Source organism: Athene cunicularia (assembly GCF_003259725.1).
Source record: "Athene cunicularia isolate RWA chromosome 14 unlocalized genomic scaffold, athCun1 chr14_part1, whole genome shotgun sequence".
In the NCBI taxonomy this organism is placed as follows: domain Eukaryota; kingdom Metazoa; phylum Chordata; class Aves; order Strigiformes; family Strigidae; genus Athene; species Athene cunicularia.
In genome coordinates, this window is record NW_020799118.1 from 7,890,152 (window position 1) to 7,906,629 (window position 16,478).

General features: G+C 36.6%; 1 protein-coding gene across 1 annotated transcript in view; it reads left to right on the forward strand.

Moving 5' to 3' along the window:
- Nucleotides 1-16,478, forward strand: part of LMTK2 (lemur tyrosine kinase 2) — a 30,143-nt gene that overhangs the window by 9,827 nt on the left and 3,838 nt on the right. Inside the window, exons 8-12 of the mRNA XM_026859156.1 lie at nt 5,714-5,847; nt 8,963-9,047; nt 9,677-9,798; nt 11,265-11,414; nt 11,672-14,588. Coding sequence (XP_026714957.1) covers nt 5,714-5,847; nt 8,963-9,047; nt 9,677-9,798; nt 11,265-11,414; nt 11,672-14,588 — 3,408 coding nt within the window. The remainder of the gene's footprint in view (nt 1-5,713; nt 5,848-8,962; nt 9,048-9,676; nt 9,799-11,264; nt 11,415-11,671; nt 14,589-16,478) is intronic.

The following is a 16,478-nucleotide window of genomic DNA, read 5'->3' on the forward strand; positions in this document are numbered from 1 at the left end:
CAAAACGGTGTTCGCTTGAACAGTTTTATGCAGAGATTGAGATGTGTGCAGTAAGTTAGCTCAGTATGGCTGTATGTCACTAATTCCTGTTGTAGTCCCAGGGCCTAGTGTGGGAGGTAGCAGTACTGGAGTGAGGGGAGAGGAGAGACATGAAGAAGGGAGAAATGTGAGGGAAGCCAGACGGCACCATTTGGAATAGAAGGTATGGCTAGATAGCTTTTTTTAGTAGACAGGTTTTTAGTGGAGTGTCAGTAGGCTGGTATTCTAGAAGCTGCTTTTTATCACTGTGGCTGGATGGCATTTACTTGGATTTTTTCAGGCTTTTAGTAAGTGATTTTGAAAGCTGATAGCTTCTTTTATACTTTTTTTTTTTTCTGAAATGGAGTAAATTGGGGGTATGAAGGTGATTTCAGAACACGGAAGAGTCTTATTCTTCAGCAGAAAGAACATGGGGCAGATGCAGTTGAAGTAGTTGACTAAAAGTTCTAGTGTCTGTGGTGACTATGTATTGTTCAGATGGGAAGGATGAGAAACGTGTTCCTGTTTTGCTAGCAGTAGTATAATGCTATGCTAAAAGCTCTTTACCTTGTGTTACTGGTGGTGTGTCTGTTTATACAGCAAAGAATAAATTTGTTTTAATCCCTTGTATACTTTATTAAGAATTTGATGGTTAAGAAAAAAGGTGACAAATATGTCAGTTGTTTTGGATAGGAAATTTAAACGGCTTCAGATGACAAGTTCTTTTGAGGCTCTTTCAGCAATGTAGACCTCATTTTGCAAGTTTGCTCTATTAAGTAATGTGGCTATTCTGACCAACAGAGTCTAGAGAGTAGAGTGGCTGTTTTCTTTACACAGCGTGTCCCTTTTTTGCAACTTCTCTTACTAAGATTTGTAGCCTTTTTAGGGTCACTTGACCTTGTATAGCTGCTGAGACAGCCCTGTTGGGTTATCAGTTCCCAGGCTTCTTGGCACTGAAAGGTCTTGATCAGAGGCACTGGAAACTAGCACAGAGATACCAGAGCTAACTGTCATGGTAGCAGTGCTGAATGTCATGCAGGCTAACAGACTTGTTTTCTTGGCTGTATAAACTACTTAAACATTTCTGTTACTCGAGATTGCTTGGTTGTGTATGCAGTAACTGCATTTGCTAATGCTTAGCCTATTTTATAATGTAATCCAAGCTGCTGTGTGTCTCTTGCTTTGCAGGGCTGGGTAAGAAGCAGGAGAGGTCAGTTGCACAAGTGATTTAAGCTTTTAAAGCCTAATTTTCCTTTGTGTTAAAATTGTTTAAAAATTGGTAAATATAAAAAGAAATGCTCACTAAGTTCTTACACCCCCACCAACCCCACCCATATTAGTTTGCTTAGTATGTTGGCGAAGTCTGCTATGAATAGTTAACTGTTCACTGTTAAACATTGTAGAATGATGCCAGGTTAAAAATAGTGGTAGCTGGCTTATTAACTTTAATATATTACTCAGCCATGTGTGGCCAGCATTTTGTCAGCACAGCAAACCCTCTAATGGATTGACATAATTTATGAGTAAAGGAAAGTTATTCAAATGTGGAAGTAGCATGTATATTGTGAGGCTGATTTGCCTATCAAATTCTTACAGAAATTCTTCTTCAAGTCTTGCAATTCCCTGAGCAGATGAGATCAGCAGGATGCTGTATTTGCCTGGAATGCCCTCTAGCTTGCTTTAGGGATGTTGCTGTTGGCGGAAGGTGCCTGCCTGCAGTGGTTGGTTTTCTTTTGCTTGGTGGTCTTCTAGTTACTGCCACTTGAAAACATTATCTTCAAATCAAAAAGGAATCTTTGCAGTGAAAACTTCTTAACCAAAGAGTGAACAAATCTGTTTAATAATCATAGTAAATATTGATACGAGGCAATTAGTAGATATATCGGTGGTATATGGTTTAAAAAAAAGGAGGAGGGCGTTGACAGGTCATGACAGCTTCAGAAACCAGATCTGTTGGGTTCAAAGACTCTTTATGCTCTCAGAACTGTTTAATGTTTGTTACACTTATGCCTAAACAACTTTCTGGTAGTATAGGTGCTGTATACCATACACAAGTTTCAGGCATTTTAATGGTAGTGGCTGTAGGTACTTACATGGCAAATCAACCTTGGAGTGTGGGGTAGGAGTAGTATTTTTAGTTGTCTGAAATTCAAAGGGGGCAATTATGTGGTATTGTGTGACTTGGCAGGTAGCTTTCTAACTTGGTAGAAAGTGTTCAGTAGACATAATTTGTTAACCTCTTTACAGTTCTAAAATCCCATCATCGGTACATACTGGTTTAAAAAGTCATTTCAGCTATTTGTTTAGGTGTTCATATGAACCAAATGCAGAATTTGCAGGAACAAGAAAAGCAGAGTACTGCATGTAAATATGCCCCCTGGCTTCTGGCTGTTACAGAGAAAAAGCATATTAAGACTTACTTACAAAGATGGCTGAACTGATCCTGATTAGAACTGAAAAGGATGGGAGAAAAGGTGAAATTTAGTTCTTCGTGGAGTCCCAGAAGAGGAGGAGGGAAGAGGCAGAGTGGCAGAGGAAGCTGGAGAGAAAGTGGAGCCTTCTTCTAGCATGACTATTGAGCTTTTTATATTTAGGCGTTTGCACAGTGAATTTTGCAGAACTGTATTTATTCATGTATGTATAACCTTTGATATTTATTGTGTTAAAAAATCTGTGTGATAAAGGGCCATTTTGTGGCTCATAAAATAGTATGGGAATAGTATTGATGTATTGCTACTGTCTGCTTGTAGGTAGGGAAACATCACAGGCTAATTCAGGCTAGCAAGGAGCTCAGGAGGTCTTCACTCCAACCTCCTACTCAAAGCAGTGTCAACCTGTGGTCAGACCAGATTTCTCAGGGCTTTGTCCATTTGGATCTTGAAATCATCCAAGGGTGGAAACGGCACAGTTCTCTGAGCAACATGTGCCTCAGCTGCAGTGTCCTCATGTGGAAAACAGTTTTCCTTGTACTCAATCTGAATTTCTTGTGTTTTAACTCAGGACTGTTGTCTCTTGTCCTCCCTCCATGCTCCACAGCGTAGAGTCTGGCTCAGTCTTTAATAACTTCATGCATACTGGACAGCTGCTATCAGGTGCTCCCAAAGCTGCCTTTTCTCCAGGCTGAATGAGCCCAGTTCCCTCTCAGCCTTTCCCAATAGTGAAATGCTCTGACCCCCTGACTGTCATGGCCCTGTGCTGAACTTGTTCCAATCTGTTGTCTGTCTTGTTTTGGGGCAGCTGATACTGGACACAGGATCTAAATGTGGTCTAACAAGTGCTGAGTAGAAGGGAATAATCCCTTGCCTTGGTCTACTGGCTCTGGTCCTGTTCAGGCAGTCCAGAAGGCTGCTTGCAGTCTTTGTTCCAGGGCACACAGGTGGTTGATGTTCAGCTTGCTGTCTACCGAGATCCCCAGCTCTCTTCCTGCAGAGGTGCTGCCCAGCTGGTCAGTCCTCAGTCTGTATTGCTGCAAGGAGCTTTTCCTTCCCAGGTGCAGGACTTGCATTTATCCTTCTGGAATTTCATGAGGTTCCTGTTGGACCCTTCTTCCAGCTTGTCCAGGTCCCTCCAGATGTCAGTTCAGCACTCAATACACTCAAGTATTCATTGGTTCCCCCAGACTGGTATAAGCCATGTCATTTTAAAGCAATAAAAAAGATAAAGTTTTGTATTTTGTATTTTTAACCTTGATTGTAGCTTTAATTAGAATGGGAAAATGGAACCAGTATGTTTCAAGGTGCTGGATTTAATAAAAGTTGTATTTCCTGCAAGAATGTGTGCCTACATGAATAATTTAGTAAATAAGGGATGCCACACAGCATTGCTGTTACTAATGCATTTAAAAATTAAAAAGCAATTCCTTAGTGCGTTTCAGGCATCCTAGGAACTTAATCCACCTGAGACAAACTCTAAGTAACCATTTGCTGTTTCAATGAATGACAATTTTGGAGAGTTTGACTTTCTTCAGGCGCTTGCTGCCACCTAGAGTCAGTTAAGCTCGGTATTTTGTAGTCACTTTTATGTGTTAGGCTGCACAATTAGGCATCTGTGTTTGTTATGGACACTCTTAGTTTCATAGTTTTTTGGAACCCTGCTCTAGTAAGTCTGTTCTTTCAAGGTACAAAGGGGGGGGTGTGTGTGTATGTAATGTTTATACATATATACGTATGTATGCAGTATGATATTAAAGCTGTAATTGTAAGTCAGAAGACTCTTTGGGGAAACATTTTTTTAAAATGTAATTCTGTAGGATGCAAATACATAAATTTTACTTAATTAGTAGCTAAAAACAGGGTAAAAAGAATGTAATGAAGGCTTCTGTAACATTAAACAGTATTAGTAGTTATGCATGCTTTCTCCCAAGGTGGTATAGCTACTTGCAGCATAAGTAGTACATATAGAGCAGATAAAGAATAGCTGCTTGTGTGTACTGTAGAATCTATATTTTAAAAAATTAAAATGAAGTTGTTTTACATAGGAGTAGTGTCTGCTTTTAAGTAGACTGTCTCATTGCTGCTTATTTTATTAATTATGACACAGGTTTGTGACTGTCACCTTAGCTATCACTGCTCTGTTAGATTTGAATGCAGCACACAGACATCTGCTGCTCGAACTAATAGAGTTGTAAATTGTCACCCTCAATTAACCATGTTAAGGAGGAACAAGATGCTTCAGTTAGAGTTCTGTAAGGTACATGGGTGCCAGAGGAACAGGAAATTTAGTGCTTTTCAGTCTTTTCTGAACATCAGAGTGCTTTTTAGCCAGTGCAAGGACTGCCGCCTTGTCTGGTCCAGCTCAGGACTTCCCTTCAGTCTCCTTCCTGGCAGACAATGGACATGGACAGTTAGAGCTCAGAATGCTACAGTGGTGAAACAAGTTGTGATGTACTATATTGTGCAGTCTCAAAACAAAAGTATCCTCTGAAATAATTTGCTAAATTTACAGAATGTCTGTATTTTAAATAAGAAAAATATAGGAGTGCTAGGTTAGAAGTCCAGCTGTGAAAGTAAGGAACAATAATGGCATGAGAAACTTGTTCTCTTCCCTTGCTTGGATTCACTTACTATAGTCTTCCTTATCCTGAATGTTAGACAACTTCTAGTTATTCTCCCTATATTTCAAAGCTGTTCTTTTTTTAGTGATGTTTGGAGTACTTCTGTGGGCTCATTAATTATGTGTCTGTTGCTCAGCTTTGCCTAGGTTCAGTAAAACTGCTGCCATCATCTGAATTCTTTGACTGGAGTGGGATGTATTACCATGCTTTTTATATCTAAAGCTCTGGTGAGCTGGCAATGTCTGAAACCCTTTTCTCTAGTCTCTCCCTTCTATCTCCTTGTACATTCCAGACAGTCAGCTTTGCTGTTTTGGAACACTTGAAAACTTGTTTAAAAACAGAAACTCATCAAACTCTGTTTTTTTAATACGAAGTATTATTGTGTGACAGGTTTTATGTGGCAGTCTGATGTAGGATGTTAATTACTAAATGATGTGATTAAAAAACCCTTAAAAGGACAATACTATATGCCTTAGATGACTTGTTGTAAGAATCCTTATGGGGACTGGAAATGTGAGGAGATATTTTTTTTATTAAGACAAATCTGGTTAATAAGTTATGTGGTTAGTTGGTTCTTCATTAAATATTTTTCAGATTCAGCCAGCATACAAGGCTGATAAGTATTTTCAACTTCTTTTGCAGGGTGACCTAAAAACTTATATCTGCAATGAGCAGGAACACATCAAAGGAGATTCACAAATAATGCTGCTACAGAGAATGGCGTGTGAGATTGCTGCTGGACTTGCTGTAATGCATAAACATAATTTTGTGCATAGGTATGTTTTCTAGATTAATTACTTTTAGTTATGATGCACTCTAAAATTCATGGAAATATTTTCATTAAAATCTGTGTATTGAAGCTAGAGTTTTAACAAACTTCTGTCTAACTTAACGTATTCTAAGTCATGAAGTTGTGATGCTTATGAAGGTGCTAATTCAACTGCAGTGGTGTGGTGTTAAGCTCCCACCTGGCTGAAAGCTGATCACTTACATTTTTAAGTTTGCAGCCCACAGAACACAACCTATTGCTAAGACAATCCAGAAGATGTAGTTGTTTGATTAATTCTTGGCCAACTTAAATTTGGTTTGTTTATTGTGAGGGGAGGGATGTTAGAATTTTGTGAGAATGAGTCTTAACCTGCTGTGTATTTTTAATAGATTATAGAAATTCAGAACTTGTGTTTCATGGTCTGTTATATTTGTAACTAACAATGGGAAAAAAAAGACAATGCTGCTTTTCTAATAGTAGGGGAGAAGCTGACTTCAGATTAAAAAAATCTGATTGAGGCAGGTATTCTGTCACTGAATTATGGTTCATGTAACCTTCTAATCTTCAGTAATGAAGGTAGTCAGATTTAGAAGAAATCATAGTGGGAAAACAATTTTATTTTAATTGGTGGGGAAAATGCTTTATTTCTTTAATGCAATCAATACTGAAAGCATGGCAGTTGTTTTAAAAGGAAAAAAAGTATTCATGAAACATTCAAGGAATTGGAAGATATCAAACCTTAGACTTGTCATGACTAAAATACTACAGAATGCTTGCTCCCTAAACATGGCTTACCTGATGAAACCTTGGGTATCACAAGATAGTTTATTTTGGTTTTATATTGAGTCGGTATGTTCTTTGCTGTAGAAACATCACTGGCATCATGCCTTTCAGCAAGTTAGGAACTTGTGCTAGAGCTTATCAATGCACATCCTGCTACTTAGAGAAAACAGAGACCTTGTGTTCAGGGAGAAGCTGAACTATCAAACTGGAGTCTGTAAAGGTGCAGGTGTACAAAGCAAAACCCCAAGAAAACCCCAAAGCCTGAACTCAGCTGCTGTCTGATGGGAAGAGCTACTCTTTTAACTTGTTTAACAGTTTCAAATGACATGAAGGTAGTTCCAAGTGTATCTGTCAAACTGAGTGATCACTGTTTCTTGTATTGCAGCAGCATGGCTCTGTAGGTATTAAATTTAACAATACATTTTCAGTGAAATACAGTTAAATTTGATAAATAATTATTCTGTGGATCAGCAGGATTCTCACTGTAAATGTTTACTTCTAGCAACACTATCCTGATGCTGTCAGAGTAAGTGGTAAAGCTCCAGCATCAGTGATTTTGTTGTTAGTGGTAAATTCAAGCAGCCAAAATTTTACTTTCTCTTCCAGGATATTTAAGTAAATAGTATAAAACAAGTTGGAAAGCTTTGGAGCATACTTCAGATGTGTTTCTGACCTGTGTAGTTCTATGACTCTGGAAAGAAAAACATGTTCTTCTGTCTCTGAAGGAGGGAAACTGTGTGGCTTTCAGACCATTTGTACTTCAGAGGTTTTTTTAAGCCACACAAGCAATAGTAGAGTTTTTCCAGTGCAGTCGGTGCACGTAATTGCCTGGTACCCTTCTGTGAAACTGAAAAGTAAAACATTTGAGATGGTTTTTGGAGCACTTTGCTGTCACAGCTACAGTTCTGTAGTAAGCATGCAGCTTCGTTAAACTTACATAAATTCTGAGCCTGTACGATGGGTTTTCTAAAACAGTTTCTTGGTATTACTGCAGCAGCACTGCTGGCTTATAAGTACTTGTGGGCTGGTGTATGGTGGAAACAGGAAACAACTTCTGTGGGTATTCAAAGGCTTTTTGAGTTGTTTGTTAACAGTCTTTTATGGAATACATTACTTTTCCTGATCGTCTTTTTTGAATACTCTCTGTAGTTCTAGTTCATGTATAATGTATGGGTTTGTTATTTAGAGGAACTTAACTGTAGGTATAAGGTAGTATTAGTTGCTTAGTATCATATAGTGAATTAAGTATTTAAACCTGATCTGAATTGTTGATAGATTTTGCTTATAACAATTAAAATGCAAGACATGGAGTGACAGCTGTTATCTGGAGAGGGACCTACATCACTCAAGCATGTGAATAGCCAAAGTAATCTGCATGATAAGATTATTATTAGAATTAAATAATTGCATATAAATTCTGTGTGTAGTTTGAATGCTTAAGAATATACTTCATTGTTCTGGAGAAGTGACTACATTTTGAACTTGTTTGGAAAGGACAGTATAATAGTCTGGGGCTTTTGTATAACATCTTTACATGCAATTGCCTTCTCACTATGTTTTCTTTGGATTCCAGAACACAGATTGTGTTTGATTGTGTGGCTCTAAACTGATTCTCCTTTGAAAATGTGGGAGGGCCTAAGGGCAATCATATCCTTGTGGCCACAAAACAAATCTTGTCCAATAAGTCTATTGTAAGGAGAGGCCCTCTCAGTGTTTGTGTTTTCTCAAAGTGATGAGTGTTTACATAGAACTACCATGTCTGCAGTATTCCAGTGAGATAGGGAATCAATTCTTGGCTTGTTTAGGTTCTAAAACTTAATGAAAATGTAAGCAACAAGAGAACTATCTTAACACATAGTTCGGATCAAAGTAGTACTTTTGAAATTTATCTCCTCAGTTACTGTGTGTGGGTTTGCATTATGAGTTGGTCTTTTGGAGTGCATGGACTGGTTTAATTTCATTCAGAGCAAATCAGAAAGGTTATTTCAGGAGCACACCTTTCTTGCACCTAGTTTCCTTCAGCCTTTAGTAGGATTTACGTCTATGGGATTGGACTACAGGTGATGTGAATAAAATTGTTGAAGTATATATAGTGTGGATGTTGACTCTTCAGCACTACTGTGTCATATTGCTGATCTGCTATTATGGCCTGTACTTGCTAGAACTGTGCATAACTCTTTGATTTTTTTTTTTTGTGCTTTTTTTAAGAATTTTGTTAGCTTTTCATTTGATACTTTAAACTGTGGCCTGAATGTTTTAAGATGTGTCACTTGTCACAAGTGTTTAAGCCACTTGTCTGTATTTTCACTGAAAACTTCTTTATTTGCTTGCTTTTTCAGTGACTTGGCCTTACGAAATTGCTTCCTTACATCCGATTTAAATGTCAAAGTAGGAGATTATGGCATAGGATTCAGTAGGTTTAAGGTAAGTTAATCTAGTCATGTACTGCTTTTTTTTTTTTTTTTTTAAGTATTTGGGGCCTAAGGTTATAACAAGCATACTTTAAAGTTATAAACTGATACTAGATTGTCCTTTTTGTGAATAATGGACTATAACTGCCAAATAACTGTAGCAAGCTCATGTAACAGAATCAATGATCTTTCTAGGGTTGAGTGGAATTTATGCTGTAGAAGGAAGCTTCTGGTTAAATCTGATATTTTTTTTTTAGGTTCTATTTACAGTAGTCCTGAAAAATGCACAAATTCATTTTAATGTTTTAAGAAAGGAAAAAGTCAAATTTCTTAATGAAAATGTGCATAGTATTTAAATATATCAAGAAAGCAAAGAATTCAAGGCATTAATTAAAAATGCTTTCTGAGTACCAAACCTTAAACAAGAAGTTGGCATTCAGTATTTCTAGTATGTAATGAACTGTGAATGCCTTTCCTATAGCATTATTCTCTGCTACTTGGGGAAGATGGGATTAATTTTTTGAATTCTAACTTTTTGCATAGGGATCACATAAAACCATATTAAGGAAAAGACTGTTAACTTGTGGAAGTTGATCCAATGTTTGTTCAGTCTGTCTTTGTTTTCTTTTATCAATAATTTAGGAAGATTATATTGAGACAGATGAGAAGAAACTTTTTCCTCTCCGATGGACTGCACCTGAGTTAGTAACAAGTTTTCAAGACAGACTGTTATCAGCAGAGCAAAATAAATACAGCAACATATGGTATGTAGTAGACTTTAAAATCACTTCAAGAGATTTGTAATCATATTTTCACAAAGGAGTAAATAATATTTATAGTTAAATTGAATATTGGCCTGATGAAAAAGTAAATAAAACTTTTTTTATATCATTGTTGATCTCTACAAACCTGAAACTATATCTTGCTTTGGGAGGATGCATAGAAATCTGTTGAGAGAACAGTTAGATTAAAAAAAAAAAAAACACATTTAGAAGAAAAAACATGCAGAAGAAAAGGTGTTTATACTAATAAAAGTCATTACTGTGTATTTGCCAAATGCCTTCAACTGTTTATAAAGGAAGGAAATGGTAAATAGTTTTTCCAGTAATGTAACAGCTGTGAATGCCATAAAAAGTTGATACCATTAGAGCCCAATCAAGTTCCATTGATAGAACTGTAGCATCTTAAATTCTTGCTGCAGCATGAGGGCTGCAGCTAATTGTCCCTGCTACCAAAGAGCTTACAGATAATAGCTGGTGAAAATCTTGAAGATGAACTTTTTTGAAATCACTTCAATTTTCAGTTCCTCAGAAATTTGCATAATGGAAATTGAGGTTTAGGCTAACATTTTTGAAGACATTGTAGTTAAATTCCTGCTTTTATATTCTAAGGTTGTTAAATAGTAGACTAGGTTTTCTTTGCTAATTTAAAGGTCGGGTTGCAGAAATCAAGTGGGATATATAGAAGTTATCTAAATACTGATTTCCTTGCACTCTTCAAGCAGGCTTCCTCAGTTCATCTAAACTACAAGTAGCCTGGGTTGTAAGGTTGCCAACTTGAATTTTAGTGCCTCTTATACAGAGTTGCTTTGAACGGACTTGGACTAGATGACTTCCCTTCCAATCTAAATTATTGTAATGCAGAGTCAGTTACTTTGCATTTTGAACAAGGAAGGGTTGCCCAAAGATCAGCATCAACTAATCACTGGAAATGTGATTAGTGTTGTATACAGTATACATGCATGTATGTATACAGCACTGAGCAAAGAGGTGGCTTCTGAGTACTGCAGCTTAAAACCAAGTAATTTTATGAAAAGTGAAACAAAGATTAGTTTTCTAGCAGTTTGACCTATAACTGCAATTTATGGTGAAAGCTTTTCCTACTGTTGGAGTAACCATAGTTTTTTTTTGTCTTCCTTCTCTAAATAGGCATTTTCTGTTTTTTTTAATTTGTGGGGGTTTCTTCCATAGTTGAATCATTTTCAGCCTCTTATATTTTCTTGCCTTCATTGGTGTTACCTTTGTAGTCATTGCCTTCAAGCAACTTTATTTTTGAGGCTTCTAGCATTCTGTCAAACAAAATGAGTTAACAGGTTCTGAAGTTACTATAGAACCAATGGGAGAGTGATACTTGTTTTTTCTTGCCATTTATGCTTTGCACTATCCTTACTTTCTTAGGAAATCAACTTCAAAATAGTTCTTGGAATGCAGAGTCGTTTGCTCTTTTTCAGGTCCCTGGGTGTAACATTATGGGAGCTGTTTGAGAATGCTGCTCAGCCTTACTCAGACTTTTCTGACAGGGAAGTCCTAACCCATGTCATAAAGGAGAAGCAGGTTAAACTCTTCAAGCCACGTCTGGAGCAGCCATACTCTGATAGATGGTAAACTTTAAATGTTTTTATTCATTCTTAAAGTTGCTGAAAGCTTCTCAAATTACTGAGTTCTCTTGAATATACTTAAATTGTGACATAGAATCATGTTCCTGGGAAAGAACCCCTAAAGGGAGTAAAAGGAGTTGCTATAGATGGGAATTCCTGCCAATGATATTAATTGTTGCTCCTTAGTTTGTTAGATATCTGAATCTTATAAACTCATTTTCAGTATGAAACCTACTGAAATGTGTTTCTTATTTCTATAGGTATGAAGTTCTGCAGTTCTGTTGGCTACCTCCAGAAAAGAGACCAACAGCAGAAGAAGTGCATAGACTTTTAACTTACCTTCGCATGCAAAGCCAAAGGGACTCAGAGATTGATTTTGAACAGCAGTGGAATGCTCTTAAACCAAACACCTCAAATAGAGAAACAAATAATTCTGCATTTCCAATCTTAGATCATTTCACAGGAGATAGACTTGGCCATGAGATGGAGGAAGTTCTTACTGTAACTGAAACAAGCCAGGGTCTCAGTTTTGAATATATCTGGGAGGCAGCTAAACATGATCATTTTGATGAATGTGGTCATGTGAATCCTGATGAAGCAATGACATACACAAGTATTTTCTTTCCGGTGGAGGTTTTTGAGAGGTCGCTTTCAGAGCAAGGGTCGGGAGCACAGGATGGAAGTGGTCAAGAAGCATCACTTGCTGTCCCTGGAGTGTTACCTGTGTTTGATGCACATAAGCTTTCTGTTGGAAATGACTACTATATCCAATTAGAGGAAAAAGGAAGTGGCTGCAGCATGAATTTTGATAACCAATCAGTTGTGCTGACTACAGAAGTTGATCATCAAGAAGCTGTGCAAGAAAAAAGTTCTCATTTCACGGTTCTCAGGGATCTTGATGTTGAAGAATCTAGCACTGACGGGGACTTCTTCCACTACAATACTGATACTAAAGAGGAATTTTTACCTGCAACCAGCAGTCCAGAAAGTCCTTTCCAGAATATGTTTAATGACATTGACAGATCAGAAGAATTGACAAACAGAAAAATACTTAGTTTTGTTGAAACAAATGAAATTCCTAAAGACTTTAAACCAGCTGTTTTAAACTCGGACACAGATGCTAGAAAGGCAGTAGACCTTTCTGAGAAGGAGTATTCTAGTCATGCTTCTGAAAAGGAAACCGTTTCCTTATGTGAAAACATCTCTAACCAGTCTGACTTGGTAACTTTAGAGGAACTTTCTGATAACTTTTTGTTTCTTCAAGAGAAAAACTTATTAACAGGGTTATTGTCTAACAAAACCAGCAGTGATTATGGGCAAAAGCCAGAAGGTGTTCTAAAAAGTGTATTGGAAACGTCAAATAGAAACTCTGTAGAGCCTGAGTCTGTGCTGGCTGAAAATGCACAGGTCTTTTCTTTAATACATGAAAATCTTAGAACAGTGAAAGACGAAAATTTTAACCCAGTGACAATGAATAAAGATCCAAATTCTCAGTCTTCGACTACTGTAGAGATGCAGGCATCCTCTAGTCCATCTGCAGCACATAGGTCATGTGATAAACATGCAAATATTTCTTATTTGAAGGATGAGGAAGAACTATTAAATGTGGAAGTCAATGAAGTTGTGTCCTGTAATATTGATATTCTCTGTCAAGAAGAGTTATCCAATAATGCCAAAAATAATAATGTTGGAAACAATCCATGTTATGGTGTTGCTGTTGAAACAGATGAGTGTGATGCACAAATAAAACAGGGAATTCTTTTCAAGTCTGATGTAGTAGCTTTTAATAGAGAAAAATGTGGTGATCAGGAAGATGCAAAAAGAAACTTGCAAGATAAGTCTCCCATATTAAAAAAAGATGAATGTTTATTGGAAGAAAGGCAAGAAACATCAAAGAATTTTGAGAACTGTAAGGATGTTCCAGAAGAGGTGACCTTAATTTCTGTTGCTACTTCAGACTGTACAAGTCAGGATAGTCTTTTGGAAGACAGCCCATCTCCTATACAAACTGTGGAACAAACCTTAGAGACGCCCGATTCTTTGGATTCTTTAGATGTAAATGAGGTTTTAGAATCTTTACAGGCTCAAAGTCCTCAGAAACTTTTGCCACCCGATAGACCTGCTGACAGTGGCTATGAAACAGAGAACCTGGAATCCCCAGAATGGACTTCCCATATCACTGTTGAGGATACTTCTAGTGTAGATACTCCTCTCTGTGTTGTCAGTGAGAGCAATGTCAGTGCTTTACCTTCTAATCCAGTCATAATTGTTTCAGAAGCAGCAGCTTGTTTAGATGCAGTGAACAGCAATTTTGAAATAAGCCCAAAGGTTTTTCTGGGTGGAAATCAGAACTCCTATAGAGACTCTGCCTATTTCTCTGATAATGATTCGGAGCCAGATAAAAGAACTGAAGAGACTGTAAATCTGTCAAGAGAGACGATGTGTGTTTCTTCAAACAGGGGAGAGAATAGTGCTGAAGAGGATTACAGTTTTGAAGAGAGACAGCAAAAATGTGATGTAAGGAATTACCAGGATACCAGTAATGAAAATACAAAATTAGAACTAAATCACAACTTAGAGATCCAAGAGATGGATGTAAGGATGCAGGAGTGTCCTGATGAGTGGTCTGAGGCAACTATGAATTCCCTGGAAGTATCAATGGAAAGTAACCTACAGGATGAAATAAAACTATCTGAGACTTCCCATAAAACTGTCTCTTGTGTTGGCACTAATACTTCAGAACTTCTTTCACACAGAGACTTGAAATCTCTGCATAACATACACAGTCCTTTGGATTTGAGTAACAGTGAGAAGTCCTTCTATCACACTGAAGGACAAAAACTGAAAGAACCAGATATTGAAGGAAAATACCTTGGCAAACTCGATGTTTCCGGAATGCTTGATTTAGAAGATGGTGATGATGCAGATGAGGAGGATGAAAACAGTGATTCTGAGGATGACATGAGGACTTTTCATATGCATAGTCTGAGTTCTGACAGTGAAGATGAAACTGTTCATCAAGTACCTGAGATACTTACTGACAAGGATGATGGAAAACATCTGAGAAGCTTGTTAAAACTTCCAAAACCTCTTGATGAAAGGCAGCATGAGCACTGGCAAAATGAGAAAAAGGCTGTAACGTTCTTTGATGATGTGACAGTCTATTTGTTTGATCAGGTATCTTTTTTTAATTACTAAATAAAGTTTTTGTTGGTTTAGGGGTTTTTTTACACAACGTGGTAGAATAGCTTAATAATACTTGTGGACACATTGTTACAAGATGACCTTTCTTGTTTTGGCAGGGTTAGCTCTTGTTTGATGTGGGTTATTTTTTCTTTATATGTAAAGAAAAAAACCCTTTTTTTCTTGGCTAGGTGCAATTGTGTGCTGCTGGCAGAATAGCGGCACTAATTTGAAGTGAAGGAGGATTTGGCTTTGGGCAGGGTTGGCTGCCAAATCCTGAATATCTATTGCTTTTGGACCCTTGACTGCATGTGCTGAATGGAATGTGGCTTTTGTGATGTCTTTCTGATGTTTATAAGCTGTATTTAATTTGAATATATGAGACAACATCATTATGGACCAGGTTTCATTAATGTATTCTACCAGAATTTTGTTGTAACTTGGTAGAAACAGTTTATCTGTTTAATGAGTTGAAGGACTTTGAGTTTAAGCTCAAATGCCTTTACAAAAGAAAAGAAGAAAGAAAAAAAACAGAAACAAAAAACCCAAACCACAACCTCACTCTGAATTTTGTGTTAGGTAGCATGAAGGTAAATTTACATTAAAACATAATCAAACCTGAGAACAGTATTTAGATAGTAATGCAACTTTTTATTCATTCAAGTTCAGTGAAATACTGATCTGTTTATAAAATTCAGCATTACCTTTGTTTCCCTATCTGCTTTATCCATTTTTAACTTCTGTAACTTGATACAGTGGGGTTGTATTTTAACATTATAGCAACTAAACTAGTACAGTGAGTTCAAAAGAACAGTCACATTGTCAAGCTTTGGAAATGTTGCTTATGATGACGCACATAAATATTATAGATAACTGTGTTTTGGAATAGAAAACATAGGTGATATATTATGTTTATGCAGTCTGTAGAATAGTAATCCTTTTGTCAGAGGGGAAGGAAAAAACTGTGTTTAAACTGCTCTTAGTTCTTGAACTCTTTACTTATTACAGTAACTGATAAAATATTGGCTGCTTCAAATACTGGTCATACAAAGTCTGTCTTTTTGTCCTGAAGCATGATTAAGGGGTAAAAAACCAAAAAAAATATTTTTATATATATATTTTTTTTATTTATATTTTTATATATATATATATATATATATATATATATAAAAATATGTATGTGTGTTTGTATACATATACACATACATATGTATCCATTTAAGTAAAACCAATTATTTTGCAAAATTTCTTCTTATCTAATCCATTCTTTAGTAATCTGAGGATGAAATGTTTTAGCTGAAGGTGCAACCTGATCCCTTTTAAGGGCTAATGGGAGATATCCATCTCAGAGAAGAACGTAATTACTTCGATGCATGAAATCTGAGTAGTTCAAGGGAATCTATTGCTATTTGCATTTGAATGTATTAATTTTACAGTTATTAATGAGCATTGATTGCCCAGGTAATAAGAAACTTCTCATGTTCTGCATTCTTAAGCATGTTGCATATTCTGTCTCTTGAATTTTTCCTTCTCATTCTTCTCCAAGTGTGATATTACCCAGGATGTACTTACTCCTAGCTATTTTTTTTTGTTTGATTGTTTTCCTTCATTGATACTTCATTAAATATTGTATATGAATTTTATTATATAAACATAAGTAGTTACGGAAGTTTTAAAAAGCTTTTTTTTTTACATATATGCTATTTTGTGGTCTTCTTTTTCCTTAATTCATTATTTTCTTTTCTGGTATTTCTGATTGGAGTATTTGAAAATAATGCCTATCTGTGTGTTGCACATCAGTAGCCACATATTCATCCTTTTCTTTACTGGATCTAACAATCCAAATGGATGTTCCTTTTTTTTTATTAAAAAAAAAAAAAAAAA